The sequence below is a fragment of the Asparagus officinalis genome, chromosome 8 (assembly GCF_001876935.1).
Source record: "Asparagus officinalis chromosome 8, Aspof.V1, whole genome shotgun sequence".
Classification (NCBI taxonomy): Eukaryota; Viridiplantae; Streptophyta; class Magnoliopsida; order Asparagales; family Asparagaceae; genus Asparagus; species Asparagus officinalis.
Genome location: NC_033801.1, coordinates 14,262,779 through 14,277,236, shown reverse-complemented (window position 1 = coordinate 14,277,236; position 14,458 = coordinate 14,262,779). Strand labels below are relative to the sequence as shown.

The following is a 14,458-nucleotide window of genomic DNA, read 5'->3' as shown; positions in this document are numbered from 1 at the left end:
TAGGCCCACCCCAAGGTATATCTGATAACATGAGGGCAGCAGATGTGGCATTTGCAGACATTACATCTGGGTCATGCTTCCCATCTGAAGAAAGAACATTTACCATAACCTACCAAACGAAAAAGAGAAAAATTACAGACCGTAGAAATAACCAAAAGAGAATAATTACAGACCGTAGAACATTTACAAAACAAAAAAAGAGAAAAATTACAGACTGTAGATATAACCAAAAGTCAGAAAACAAATTCAAAAAGGTACTTTCGAAGCAAAAATGATACTTGGACTTCATGGTAAAAACCAGAAGGAAACAGTGGTCTAATAGGTCGGTCGATAAGGCGGCCACACAAAAGTTCTCGTTCCTTGGGAGCCCCTTCTCTCCTCATGAATGTTGTTGGAATGACCCCGGAAGCGAATCGCTTTTCTTGGTAATCAACCTATATACCGGAAAGTTAACTAATCAGCAACACAAGAAATATGCACAAAATCAGACTGAACAAATATGCCCAGAGACAATCTTTGTACATACAGGGAGAGCCGAGAGATTATGAAGATGCTAAAGTAGCATTCATCAAGAAATTAAGCAAAGAACATACGCACATTATGTAAGTTAAAAAGCCCCCACTTTCTCTCATATTCAATAGTTCTCTTCCACAATCACCATCACGCCTGCTAGTTAATCATAAAATGAAATAAAAGCAGCTAAATAGAGCAAATTATCTCTAAACCCCCAAGTATTTTCAACAAATAGATAAGAACAAATAGATAGTCTGCAACATATCTAAAGAAAAAAGTTCAAACATTTACAGCCAATTGGGACAAATTTCAAACATTTTACCGTGAGCGGCAAGAAATCACGAGACCCGTCAGTCTTCGACGATGCGACAGTAGACAGAACATTGGTCTCGTCCATAGTAATGACAACGGCGCCATTAGCAAACCTGGCGATCTTCCCGGTCTCAATCGAGACGGTTCGATTCCCGACATCGAATTGCTCTCTGAAAGTCTCCAGAATCTTCCGTCCGGGAACAGAAACCAAGGGTTCCGGCGACGGATCGGGGTTCGGATCGAGAGAGCTGAGGCTATCGGTGCAGAGGCGGCGGAGATGGCCGAGGCTTCGCCGAGAAAGGAGGTGGGGGACGGTGGAGATTAGAGGGTAGGGTTTCGCTCGCGCTCTCAAAGCTGCTGCCGCCATGGCGAAGGCGAGCGAGAGGAGGAGAGAACGGGTTCGGGCAGCGAGGTTTTCCGGGGTTTTGGGGTTTAAGGATTTTGGCCCGGAGTTTTTCCTTTCCTTTTCTTTTTTTTTTTTTTTTCCTTGGAAAAATACTGTTAAGGCCTAAAATAATAACCTTATGTGACCCGGTCTTTTTACTTTCTTTCCGTTGTGGTTCAGTTCTAAAAAATATCACATTATGTGATTCAATTTTTTTTTTATATAATTCAGTCATTTACTCTATGCTAACTAAGCATAAGAAAAGAGAAACAAACATAAAAGCTAAAAATATTATCATTTCCTCCTCTATCTTCGCTCCTCTACTTCCTTTAGATCGCAAATCTGCGTCTCTTTCCCTCTCTCCTCTCCTCCTCTCTTTTAATGCATTTACTTCCTCCTCTCTCTCTTCTTTTTTTCTCGTCAGATGCTAACATCCACTTCCTCCACCGCAGACCTTAGCGTGCACTCTCTTGTCCTATTGTTCGTTCTTTTCTGCCATTAAGTTTCCACGATCTCTTCCCCGCCCCCCCAGCGCTAACACCCGACCCCACACACACACACAAACTAAAAAAAGGCCTTATTTAAATCATGTTAAGTCTAATTTTATGTTAAGTCAAATTTAATTTTATGTTAAGTTCAATCTAATTCCTGTTAAGTCTAATTTAAATCATGTAAAGTCTAATTCAACTTGTTTTTAAGTTTAATTTTATGTTAAGTCCAATTTGATTCATGTTAAGTCTAATTTGATTCATGTTAAGTCCAATTTAATTTCATGAACTAAATTTAAACTTAACATGAACTGAAATTAGAATTAATATGAACTGGAATTAGATTTAACACGAACAGAAATTAGACTTAACATAAACTAAAATTAGAATTAACATAAACTAAAATTGGACTTAACATGAAATTAGACTTAAAACAAGTTGAACTAGACTTAACATGAACTGGAATTAGACTTAACACGAACTGAATTAGACTTAACGTAAACTGAAATTAGACTTAACATGAACTGAAATTAGACTTAACATAAACAAAAATTAGACTTAACATGAACTGAAATTAGACTTAACAGAAACTGAAATTAGACTTAACATGAACTAAATTGGACTTAACATGAACTGAAATTAGACTTAACATGAATTGAAATTAGAATTAACATGAACTAAAATTTGACTTAACATGAATTAAGTTGGACTTAACATGAAATTAGACTTAAAAAAAGTTGAATTAGACTTGACATGAACTGGAATTAGATTTAACATGAAATAAAATTAGACTTAACATAAACTAAAATTAGACTAAACGTGAACTAAATTTAGACTTAATATGAATTAAATTAGGCTTAACATGAAATTAGACTTAAAATAAGTTAATTTAGACTTAACATAAACTGAAATTAGACTTAACATGAACTAAAATTAGACTTAACAGTAACTGAAATTGGACTTAACATAAAATTAAATTTAAAAAAAGTTGTATTAGACTTAATATAAACTAAGATTAGACTTAACATGCACTGAAATTATACTTAACATAAACTGAAATTAGACTTAATATAAACTAAAATTAGACTTAATAGAAACTAAAATTAGACTTAACATGAATTATTGTTTGACTTAAAATAAGTTGAATTAGACTTAATAGAAAATAAATTAGACTTAACATGAATTATTGTTTGACTTAACATGATTTAAATTAGACTTAAAATAATTTAAATTAGACTAAAAATAATTTAAATTAGACTTAAATGATTTAAACTGGACTTAACATGAACCAAACTAGAAATAAATTAGACTTAACATGAATTATTGTTTGACTTAACATGATTTAAATTAGACTTTAAATAATTTAAATTAGACTAAAAATAATTTAAATTAGACTTAAAATGATTTAAACTGGACTTAACATGAACCAAACTAGACTTGACGGATCCTTCAACTAGAAACTCCGATGAATTTGAGGGTTTTTTTAGTTTTGGGGTGAAAAGAAAGAGAGAGCGAGGAAAATTAGTGGGAGAAAAGGAGCGAACAACATGGCCAGAATGGTCGGAATCATGTTAAGTCTATTTCAACTTATTTTAAATCTAATTTCATGTTAAATCCAATTTGATTTATGTTAAGTCTAATGTAATTCCTTTTAATACTAATTTCAATCATGTTAAATTCCTTTTAAGTCTAATTTAAATCATGTTAAGTCTAATTCAACTTGTTTTAAGTCGAGAAATTAGTTGAATTGGACTTAACATGATTTAAATTAGACTTAAAATGATTTAAATTTGACTTAAAATGATTAAACTAGACTTAACATGAACCAAACTAAATTTAACATGATCAAACTAGACTTAACACGAACCAAACTAAAATTAACATGAAGCAAACTGGATTTAACATGAACCAAACTAGACTTGACACAAATCAAATTGGACTTAATATATAATCTGTTACACTTAATATTAAACAAATTAGACTTATTATTCAACCAAATAGACTTAACATACAAGCCATTGACCTTATTATTCAACTCAATAGACTTAACATACAAGACCTTGGACTTCATTTCTAACTCATTAGATTTAATATTCCACCTTGGGCTTGAACTTAACATAAAAAATTATTCAAAAAATCACATTGAGCCGGTATATCTTTAAATCTTTCATCTTTCCACAATGTTCAAATAGAAATTACAAACTTTTTTTTTAAATCGATAGCTTCGATGTTTTGTGGAACTTGTGGCAACATTGAGCTCTTTCTCGTCCTCCTCCGCACCGTCTCCTCCGTCGTGCTCTTCACCACCTCTTCGCCTTCAGTGTCGAGAAAATTAGGCCATTTTTTAGTTTTGGGGGAAAGAAAGAGAGATCGGGGAAACTTAGTGGGAGAAAAGGAGCAAGCAATATGGTTGGAACGTGCACGCAATGTCGACGGCGGCGAAGGTGGATGTAGGCGTCCGAGAGAAAAAAGAAGGGAGAGAGAGATGAGGAAGTAAATGGGTTAGGAGAGAGGAGGAGAGGAGAGGCGTAAGGAGGACCAGATTTAGATCTGGAGAGAATGAAGAGAGAGAGAGGATGATGGTATTTTGGGCTTTTATATTTATTTCTCTCTCTTTATGCTTAGTTGGCATGAGAATTTCATGAAAAAAGGGTTGAATCACATAGATCTGTAATTTAAGGGCTGCAACACATGGGGAAAAGTTAGAGGGGCCAGGTCACATGAGGTTATTACTTTTAGCGTCTTCACACAATTTTCCATTTTTTCTTTTTTATTTGTTTTTAATTTATTTATTTAGCTATTTATTTATATTTTGTTCTTTTTTGGAATATGGGGTTTGGTGGGATAAAATTGGAAAATGGAACATTTTGAGACCTTCTTTGTAAATGTTTGAAATTTTAAAATTTTTAATTTATTTTTAATTTATTAAAAATAATTAAAATGTTAATTTTAAATAAATAAAATGAAATAATGTTGTCACATGATATTTACTTTCTCGTTTCATGAATAATTTATTTTTGTTGGTTAAAGTTGTACTTTCATCTTACTTATATGTTGTTGTGAATGCACTTTTACAGCTATAATAAATTGACAAAAATTGACTCTGTACTAATGTGGCGCTAGTCTTGTTTTTGTATTTCATCAAAAAGATCTAACATTATATTGATGAAAATTGTGAAAGTTTTCTGAAAATATATTTCATTACTTCGTTACTTATAGAGTTATTTTTAAAATTTTCATTTCTAGAGTGAGCTTAAATTATTTTTACTCAGTTAGAAATATATTTCAGGGTAAAATTGTCTGGGCCTTTTTCTTCAACCTAAAGCTCATTCTGCACTAAGACTCAAGTTCTTGCGCCTTAAGCTCATCTAGTCAGCATCCATGCAGTACAACAATCCAAACATGATCTCATAATAAATCTCCTGCTAGACATTATTAGTTTCATGATCGTCAGACGCCACTCTCTCAAATATCCTTCCATTAGCATACTTCAATGTCTCATTCTGGCGTTTCTTATCACATTGTCCTCCGTGAACAAGTCCATCTTCCGTCTATAAATACAAACATACTCTCTAAAAGGAGTTTTGGGCAAGCTATTAAGGACAAAGGGATCTCTCACAAATAGAGAATGAGAAACATGAGAACTCTCTTACCAACAAATCACTGACTTGAGCTTCATATGTCTTTTAGCATGAATCTGTTGGGTACCAACTCAAACTCCAAGTCAGATACGGGTTTGAATGCTAGGCCTAATCCTAATAGTTTTCGTAGAGGTCAAGTTAACTTGGCGGGCAAGTCAGGGGTGTCTTTAAATAAGGCCTCATATTCTAGGGTTTAGAGTAGAGAGGAGGAGAGAGACAATATTCTTGTAATCAAGGTTTTTGAGGTGTAACCGGGTTCAAGGATATTGTGAGAGAGAGAGTTTGACAGTCTTTATCCATGCAAAAGATTGTAATTTGGAGGTGGTAGTTGATTGATGTTGATCCGTGGTTTTTCTCTGTTGAGGGTTTTCCACGTTAAATCTTATGTGATTTTATTTGCTACGTTTGGTGGCTTTTCGGGGTTTTTACGAGATCTAAAAATCCCAACAGAATCCAGTATCAGCCGTTATCTGCCCGATCATTGGAGCATTGGGACTCTCGAGAGAGTCAAGTTGATTCCTCTGAGGACACCTTCTCATTCCCTTCAACATCTTCAACTCATTTAGATTAGGCTGTCTAGATTTCGACACTCAAATCATAGAGGTACGTGACAACCCCCTATATTTATTGTGCAAACCATAAACCTAAGTATAATCTTGCTCATGTATGTCTTCTTGTGCAAAATATTTCTTAGATTAAAAACTCATTTCTTACTATGAATTTAACATTATTAAGACATGAAATTCCATGCTTTTGACAATTTTTCGTTTAGGATTTGAATCCATCAAAAGAGCATTATTCATGAGAAATTTTAAAAATATGAATTAAGTTTGATCTAAGAAATATTTGAATGTTAAACAAAAAGAAAAAGACAACAAGAACATTAAAAACTTCATATTCGAAATCTTAATTATCATTTCAAGCAATGAATACTCATTTGATTTGTTTAGTATACAAGTCTAAAAAGGCTAAAATTTGAGTCTTTTTGCACATTTGTCTCATTTACAATGGCTTAATGTAAAGTTACAAATTTAAAAAGCCCTATTGGTAAAAGTGGTTTAATTAGAATACCAATCTAGTTCGATAATTTAGCCCTAAAAAATATTTAAAATATATTAAATAAAATTTACACATAATTTTAAAGAATTACTAGACAAATAATAAGTCATTTAATAACTATTTGATCAAATTTTACCATGGATTTTTCTTTTAATTTGTGAGGAGGAAGAAAAGGAAATAGGAAGGAAAGATGAGAGAGACGGAGACAAGTACACTCTATAATTTTACTTTCACCTAATTAAAATCCTTATTAAATTAAACCATCTATAATTGGAAAATTCTAATAATCCAATATCTAGTAATCCTAATCAAATTATAACCATTCATAATTAAAAATCTCATAATCATATCACTCTTTTATATATAAAAATTGATGAACTGCTCCTAGAGGAAGAATCCTAGTCGGATTAGAACAATTCATAATTAAAAAAATTTCTAATAATCAAAGTCCTCCTCTCTAATCTTTTCATCGGAGAATCCTTATCAAATTAAAACTATCCATATTTGAAAATTCTATTAATCAAAGTCTTCCTTTATATGAAAAGTTTTTTTTTTAAAGATTAGAAAATTATCAACTACCCCTTCAAATTCAAAAATTACAAACAACCCTGTAATAATAAAAAAATTACTTACTACTTCTTAGGATGAAAAATTTAGAAACAACACCCTGATAAAGCTAAAATTCCAAATAAGTTATAAAAAATTAGAAATTTCCAAACGACCCATTGAGATTCAAAAAGTACAAATAAAACTTTGGAAAATCCAAAAATAAAAAATAATTTAAAAAAGAAATTATAAACTGCCCCTTGTAAAATCCTTAAAGTACAAACAAATAAATAAAATCCATAAATTACAAAAGGTGCAAATAGTTCAAAGTTACAAATAGCCCCAAAATTTTTTGTAAAAAAACCTTAAAAAATTACAACCAGCCCTTAAAAGTTTTCAAAATGATAAACACCCCATGAAAATTCTAAAAATTACAAAGAGACCAGTGAAAGTTGCAAACACCCTTAAAGTTCAATAATTATAAATAAACCCTTGAGAGATTTGGGAATTACAAATAGCACCACGATAACTAAATAAGTATAAGCTGCCCTCACGTGAAATCCACAAAATACAAACAATCCTAGAAATTCCAGATATTATGAACAATCCTCTAAAAGTTTAAAAATTATAAATAGTTGTTTGATATTTTTCAAACAAACCCTTGAAAATTTTACAACCAACATCTTAAATTTTTTAAAAATTACAAATATCCCTTTGAAAATTTAACAAACAACCATTTGAAAATTTTACAACTAGCTCACGAAAGTTGCTAAAGTAACAAATATCATACTAAAAATTTCAAAATATTACAAAAAACTACTTTAAATTTTTACAAGCAAGCCTGTTTTTTCAAAATTACAAACCCCCCTAAAGAATTTACAAAAAGCCCTTGAAAGTTTTGTAAATTACAAATAACCCTAAAATTTTTTACAAAACAGTTTCCTAAATTTTTTTACTTCCACCGCCTTTAAAGTTTTGAAAATTACAAATAACCCTTAAAACTTTGCGAACTACACCCCAAAAACATTCTAAAATTACAAATGACCCCTAATTTAATATATTATATTATAATATTATAGTATATCAATAATGTGGGAAATGCATGAGGTTGAGAGCATAATGGTCATAGGAATTCCTATGTCTTTAATATTAGGGGATGGTGGAACTTCCTCCTATCAATTTTGGGGAATAGAGGAAAGTCCTAATCTCATTCGTGTCTTAATCCCGTGTGTACCAAACATGAACATTGATTAAAATCTCTGAACATTAAAATCCCAGTCAGTTCTTAGTTTTTAAATATTGTAAACTTTTTATTTAGATTTGTAAAGGAGATTGATAGTTAAGATATCTAAATTTAAAATTTTAAACTTGAGACCGTAATTTATTTAAGAATTAGCATATCATTCAAACTACGTACTTTAATTGGGGAAGAAAAAAAATTCAATTTTACTCTTCTCATAGGAATAGGAAAAAAGAAGTATTAATTGTCTCTTCGTTCATAAGCATTTAATGCATTAGTCAACATATGATTTGTAAGTTATATTCTAACAAAAATATAATTAATCATCTCTTTTATTATACTAGGTTAATTTAATGTATTCAAAGGGCATACAAACCCCCCAAAAAAAAACTCGTGCAAGCACTGGCTTAATAATTGTAACTTTATCGGTGAATAAGTATTAACTAAGATTTTAAGAGTCAATCAAAATAAAATAAGAGTTTTGCTACAGTGACCTAAAATATGGGACCAACATGGGGGACATGTGAGGTGTCCTCCTCCTATTTCATAATGAGCTGTCCATCATTAGTGATGAGCAGCTCATTATGCAATAGAAGGAGGACACCTCATATATCCACATGCTGGTCCCATATTTTGATGATGACCAACTCATTATGCAATAGGAGGAGGACACCTTACTTGTCCACCTGCTGGTCCCATATTTTGGATCATTGAGTAATTTTTCATAAAATAAGATGGGAGGGATAAACAAGTTAAATTAGGTATAGGAGAGGAAAAAGCATTCTAGCCGACTTGAACACACGCCGTCGCCCGTCCCCAAGCCATCCACGTCAGCACCGCCTCTCCTACATAAGGCTCGATCCACCCCCAAAATTTCCCATTTCCTGTCTTTTTTCTCTCTCTCCTCTTCTCTCTAGAGAGAGAAGATTAGGGCTCTCTCCTCTTTCTCTCTCTGTCTGACCTCGTTTTGACTCAAAAAATTTCAGCTGAAAACAATCGAATCCATTGATTGCAAGCCGAAATCTCTGCCGATTCGTTAAAAGATTTGAACTTTTTTTGGTAATTTCTGACCACGGATTCTAGGTGTATATGTTTGATTCTGCTTGATCTGTACTTTTACTGAGTTTCGAGGTGGTTAATTTCTTTTCAGATGAAGATCGATTATTTTCCCCCTTTTTATCCTAGATTTTTGTGTTTTCATAATTTATGATGATTAACCTTGTGGGTTTTTAAGTTTGAGGTGCTTAGAGATATGCGCTAGCGATTTTTCACTTGTATTAATTCATTAGAAAAAGCAAAAAATGCCGTGTTATCGCTTTGCTGGGGCCGATTCGATAAAGGGAAAATTTTACAATGTGTTCCATAAAATAGTTACGTCCTTTGTGAGAAATACTGAAAATAGCTGGCATAAACTGATTGTACAATAAGAAGCTGTCTGTGACTACAATTTTTATATATGATTTGTTTAATTTATTGTAAAAGTCATAATCTGAAGGGCTCTTATTTTCCATCAGCTTGCCTGTTACCCGAAATTTTTATTTGAATTGTTCTTCGATGAGGCATGTGGTCATTGATTCTAAATATAGTTCCATTAACTCATATCATATTCTGGAAGCAGTTTCTTACTATGGATTAGGTATTTTCTGTTGTTAATTATGCTCTTTTACGGACCGAGAGTTTTAAGGTGGAAGTTATATGAGTTTCTGGAAGTTTTCCTGCTCTCAAGCAGGCCTAAAAGCTTTAGTTTTGGCATGATAAAATAAATTATATTGGTGCTCTTATTTCTACATATTTGATGAGTTCAAAAGGCTCTATTCTTTTTATATGCCTTTTGATCTTTTGAAACAACAAATAATATGTGGGCTTTAAGAATTTACGAAGGTTGCAGAAAGTAGTAAGTGTTTTCACAATATAATTGACTGGAGGCATTTTTATGATTCTTTTGTTAATTGTGTTTGTTCAATGTTGTTTATAAAATGATGGTGTCTCTAGATGTTTTCCCTTTTCAGGTTGCCATTAGACAAGCATTCATTCAATATATTCTTAATGTGGGTATAGTATATTTTTTTATTCTCAGATGTAGATTCATGAATATGATCTTCGTGAATGATTATTTTTAATGTTTGATAGCTTGATTTCTGGTGAGTTTATCATGGTAGAAAATTTCTTGAAGTGGAATCCTATTATGTAGATTACTCTCTTAATAGGCTTAAGTAATCTTGGCACGATTTACAAATTATAATTTGTGATGTTCTTTTATTTTATTGCTGGTTCCGTATCATCCCTTGTTCATGCCACTTTATTTGTATTTTTTTTCTTATTGTAGTTTACATTTGCTGATGAACCTGAGTCATGTGTATGTGTTAGCTTCTTTGAAGCTTCAGTTTTGCATGCAGTGACTTTACATATTTGTAATTACACTGTGAGATTTGCTTTGGAAAGTTTTGTTCATTTGATGCTGGCCTTTTTTCCTTTATTCTCATTTTCTTCTCTGTATGAAGTTTTCATTAATAAGAAGATTTATTTGTTTAAAGAAGTTTCCAGTTATGTAAAACTTGCTATTCTAGCTTGAGAAAGTGTTTGAAACTTTGCATTCAGTCTTTAGATTTTTTAGTTTCGCAGACTCAGGATTTTGACAATTACCAAGGTGTCCTTTAAAGAAGACTGCACCAAGAAATTTCTTCCTGGAAACTTACAGTCTGAAGGACACGTGTCAGTTAATATCCAGATTATCAACATGCCGAAGGAAAGAAGAACTCGTTCTGTCTCCTTTGAAGCTCGGTCTCATGCATCCCCTTATCCATGTTGCAGCTCATCGTCTCACCATCATGGTTCCTCTTCATCCTCACGAAACTCACCAGAATCTCCAGTTGCAGCAACCAAAGACACAAAACAATGGGATGAAGTCAGATGCCCTGTGTGCATGGAATTCCCACATAATGCTGTTCTCCTCGATTGTTCTTCTGGCGACAAAGGTTGCCAGCCTTTCATGTGCGACACCAGCTACCGCCACTCCAACTGCCTAGATCAGTACAAGAAGGCCTTCTCAGGATCCTCATCAGAAAAAGACGTCAATAATCAGGAACCATCGAAGCTTTCATGCCCTCTTTGTCGTGGAAAAGTCACTGGGTGGGGAGTAGTGGAAGCTGCTCGCCGATATATGAACTCCAAAGTCAGGAGTTGCTCCAAAGAGTCGTGTGAGTTCACTGGTTCCTACAATGAGCTTAGGAAACATGCTAGGAATGATCACCCATTAACTAGGCCAACTGAGGCCGACCCTGAGCGTCAGCGAGATTGGAGGAGGATGGAACAACGAATGGATCTCGGAGACCTCTTCAGTACAATGCAGTCAGCAATGAGTGTAGAGGATGGAGGGCTTGGGGGTCTCCTAGAGGATGATGAAGAGGTTGGGCTGAGGAGCATCTTCCACGTCTCCTCAATGGCTGTCCTGCTTATATTTAGGGTTAGTTCTGCTGGAGGCAGTGGATGGACTTCTACAAGGTCTTCTGTAAGGAGGCGAAGAGGGAGGGGAACCCTATGGGGAGAGACTTACAACGAACCAATGATTGATGACATGGATAGCAATGAGAATGAGAATGGCAACGGCAATGAAGATGAAGGGGACGATGAAATTGCTCGTGGGTCTGATGAGGTCACTGCGGCCCCAAGACGAGGCCGGAGAAGGCGCCGCCACCGGATGATGGTGTCAGACGATGAGGTTGGTGATGATGACGGCGATGATGATGGAGACTTACCGTGAATGCTAAGATTCATACCTCTATCAGTTCTCGTCTCAAGAGCTGGTTGGGGGTTTTCATCGGATGCTTGCGTTCCGTGGTCAGATTCTCTACTCTTCTTCTGCCATTGTTCTTGATCTTACTGCTAGTGCTCTGCCGCTTATTTCATTCTCTATAATGTTTTTACAGCTAATAAGTTTGCGGTTCCCTGAAGCCTCTCTATCAGGGCAAGCAAAATGGAGAAGATCAAGGATTTGGAAAGGAGAAAAGCAGCAGCACAGTGAGTGATGGTGACAAAATGGGTTGAGATTCTGCGAATTCTTTTATGTTTCTTTTGTGTCATTGTTTTTTGAATGCGTCCTGCATTCCATACGATATTTTCTTTTTAACATTTGGTATGAATTGAAGTTGTGAAAGCCTTGCTCGACTGTGAACTTTGAGGTTTGTAAGTGTAAGCTGATTAAGTTTATATAAGCGCGGGGGATGCAAGAAGCTGAATGTTTTGTGAAATGTGTTTCATCTAGACACGTGATTTGCTCATATATCCGTTCTTTTTGAGACTTGGATATATTATAGTTCCTGCCATCAGACGTTATAGTATTTGGTGTTGCGGATAGTGCTGGCAAAGCAATGATCGAATTCCCCAAAGAATAGCGTGGAGGCAATAATTTGTTTCGCCTGAAGGCGTGAGGGGTTAAAAATAATTAAATTCTGTTTAGATTTGGTTAGTTAAAATGAAGGGTTAGTTCTTTTTTCCTTTTTATGTTTGGCAATTAAAGAAGGTTAAGTAAGTTAATCATGCTTAGTTTTTTTAGGTATACTAACTTCAACTTTATCAAAGTTTAAAATATATGTTCTTACCCCCCCTATAAAATGCAAGTACACAATAAATTAGTGACTCCACATATTCATAATTTGTAAATAATGAAAGTGTCTTCAGCAAACTCTCAGTATGTATATTGTAACATTAATCAGGGACCCAAATAGAGGACCCAAGGCATGGGACATGTGACGTGTTATCATTCGATTGCATGATGCATTGAACAGTGCATCATGCAATCGGATGGTGACACATCACTTATCCCATGCATTGGGTCCCCTATTTGAGTCCCTGTAGCAGCACCCCTCTCTTTTCCATTCTTTGAAGACCCACATACTATTTTCTTTCATAAATATTGCACCTCATTCTTGCAACGAGAGGTGGTTCTCGTAGCCCTATTTAAAATCTCACCCCCCTTGGAGGAGAAACGGGCTAGAATCTTAAACCCTCTCAACCGAGCGAATTGGTAACCCTTCAAAAGGACGGGTTTTGAAGTTAAGAGGTATCAACCGCTAATCATGGATTAACAAAAGACCTTATGAATAAACTCGTGTTGGACGGGTTAGTGAAGAGTTAACCCCTTTAACCCCTCAACCAAATCTTTGCAAGATGCAGCTGTAGAGAACATGTTATAAATATTCAAGCTAATATATTCAAATAATTTATTGTATAATAATGTTTATTAAAATAACAATTATGTTATAAATTCGCTAAAATAACTTGATAAATATATTTAATAATTTAACATATAAAATGTTTATTAAAATAATTAATTATGTAATAAGTTTGCGGTGTCCTTATGTGGATATTGAGATAATATGTAGATAATAATTTTAGAATGTGTAAATTATTTACATTTGGGTTCTAACGAGACGGAACGTAAGGTTGAAATGTAATAGTGTTAGTCGTTTGTCAATCTCCAGAAATGGTTAAAAGTTAGGAACTAATTCATTAATGTCCTAGCTACTTGACAAATGTTTAAAATGACAAAAAAAAAGGAATTAAGTTAATTCACCAAGCTTGTGAAATTAATTAACCTTACCTTCGCGTCTTCGTCCCCTAAATTTTTTAATAGTCCCTCAAATCATAAAATTGCTATTAGGTTCCACCACTCTTATATCTTGCTACTTTTTACCTTTAATCGGAGGGATTAATTTGACATATTTTTTATAAATTGCATGACCTAATGACAATTGGAATGATTTGAGGATCTACTTTGAACATCTTACAAATAATTGGGGGTTTAATAGCAATTTCAATGATTTGAGGGACTAAGTCAAAATATTATAGATTTCAGGTAATGTTATAAAGAAAACGTTGAGAAAATATCATTATGTTTATGATTATCCTAAAGATAGATAAATCTGTCGTAAAGGAATTAACTCATTCACAACAAGCGGTAAGATTAGATAATCTCTTTTTCGCTTTACACGCATCAATTTTGTGTTTGACCAATTAAAGTAGCAGTTTCCAGAATAGTATTGTAAATATAAATATATTCTTGTAGAAACATATTTGTACTTTAGCAGAGCGCAACATATGTTATAATAGAGTTTATAGGAATTACATTAATAAGAAGGGGGGAAAACGAAAAATAAAAGTTTAAAAAAGAATGAAGGAAGCTCAACTGAATTTATCAGAGCCAGGTTTCGATCCTGGGACCTGTGGGTTATGGGCCCACCACGCTTCCGCTGCGCCACTCTGATTTGTTGAGTGC

At 33.8% G+C, this 14,458-nt stretch overlaps 2 protein-coding genes and 1 non-coding gene across 6 annotated transcripts in view; 1 reads left to right on the top strand and 2 right to left on the bottom strand.

Annotated features, from left to right (window-relative positions):
* The window catches only part of LOC109819421 (polyribonucleotide nucleotidyltransferase 2, mitochondrial), a 10,689-nt gene extending 9,385 nt beyond the window's left edge, over positions 1-1,304 (bottom strand). For both annotated transcript variants that reach the window (XR_002241531.1, XM_020385142.1), the window contains exons 1-3: positions 836-1,304; positions 279-434; positions 1-109 (exon numbers count right to left, since the gene is read on the bottom strand). The exon at positions 1-109 is cut by the window's left edge and continues 44 nt beyond it. Coding sequence is in view for 1 of the 2 variants with exons in the window: in XM_020385142.1 (XP_020240731.1) it covers positions 1-109; positions 279-434; positions 836-1,192 (622 nt within the window). In the remaining variant the exon portion in view is untranslated. The remainder of the gene's footprint in view (positions 110-278; positions 435-835) is intronic.
* On the top strand, positions 9,054-12,431 carry LOC109819531. Of its 3 annotated transcripts, none has more exons than XM_020385284.1 (3): positions 9,054-9,243; positions 10,807-12,021; positions 12,111-12,431. In XM_020385284.1, the coding sequence occupies exon 2, from the start codon at positions 10,922-10,924 to the stop codon at positions 11,942-11,944; it is 1,023 nt and encodes a 340-aa protein (XP_020240873.1). In that variant the 5' UTR covers positions 9,054-9,243; positions 10,807-10,921; the 3' UTR covers positions 11,945-12,021; positions 12,111-12,431. The 3 variants fall into 3 exon arrangements, with proteins under 3 accessions (XP_020240873.1, XP_020240871.1, XP_020240872.1); XM_020385282.1 differs by having other exon boundaries at positions 10,799-12,021; XM_020385283.1 differs by having other exon boundaries at positions 9,054-12,021.
* On the bottom strand, positions 14,376-14,447 carry TRNAM-CAU. The gene has a single exon. It is a non-coding gene; the product is annotated as a tRNA-Met (tRNA).

Excerpts from the sequence above, each read along its gene's own strand:
- LOC109819531 (XM_020385284.1), top strand. The coding sequence starts at position 10,922 with ATGCCGAAGGAAAGAAGAACTCGTTCTGTCTCCTTTGAAGCTCGGTCT.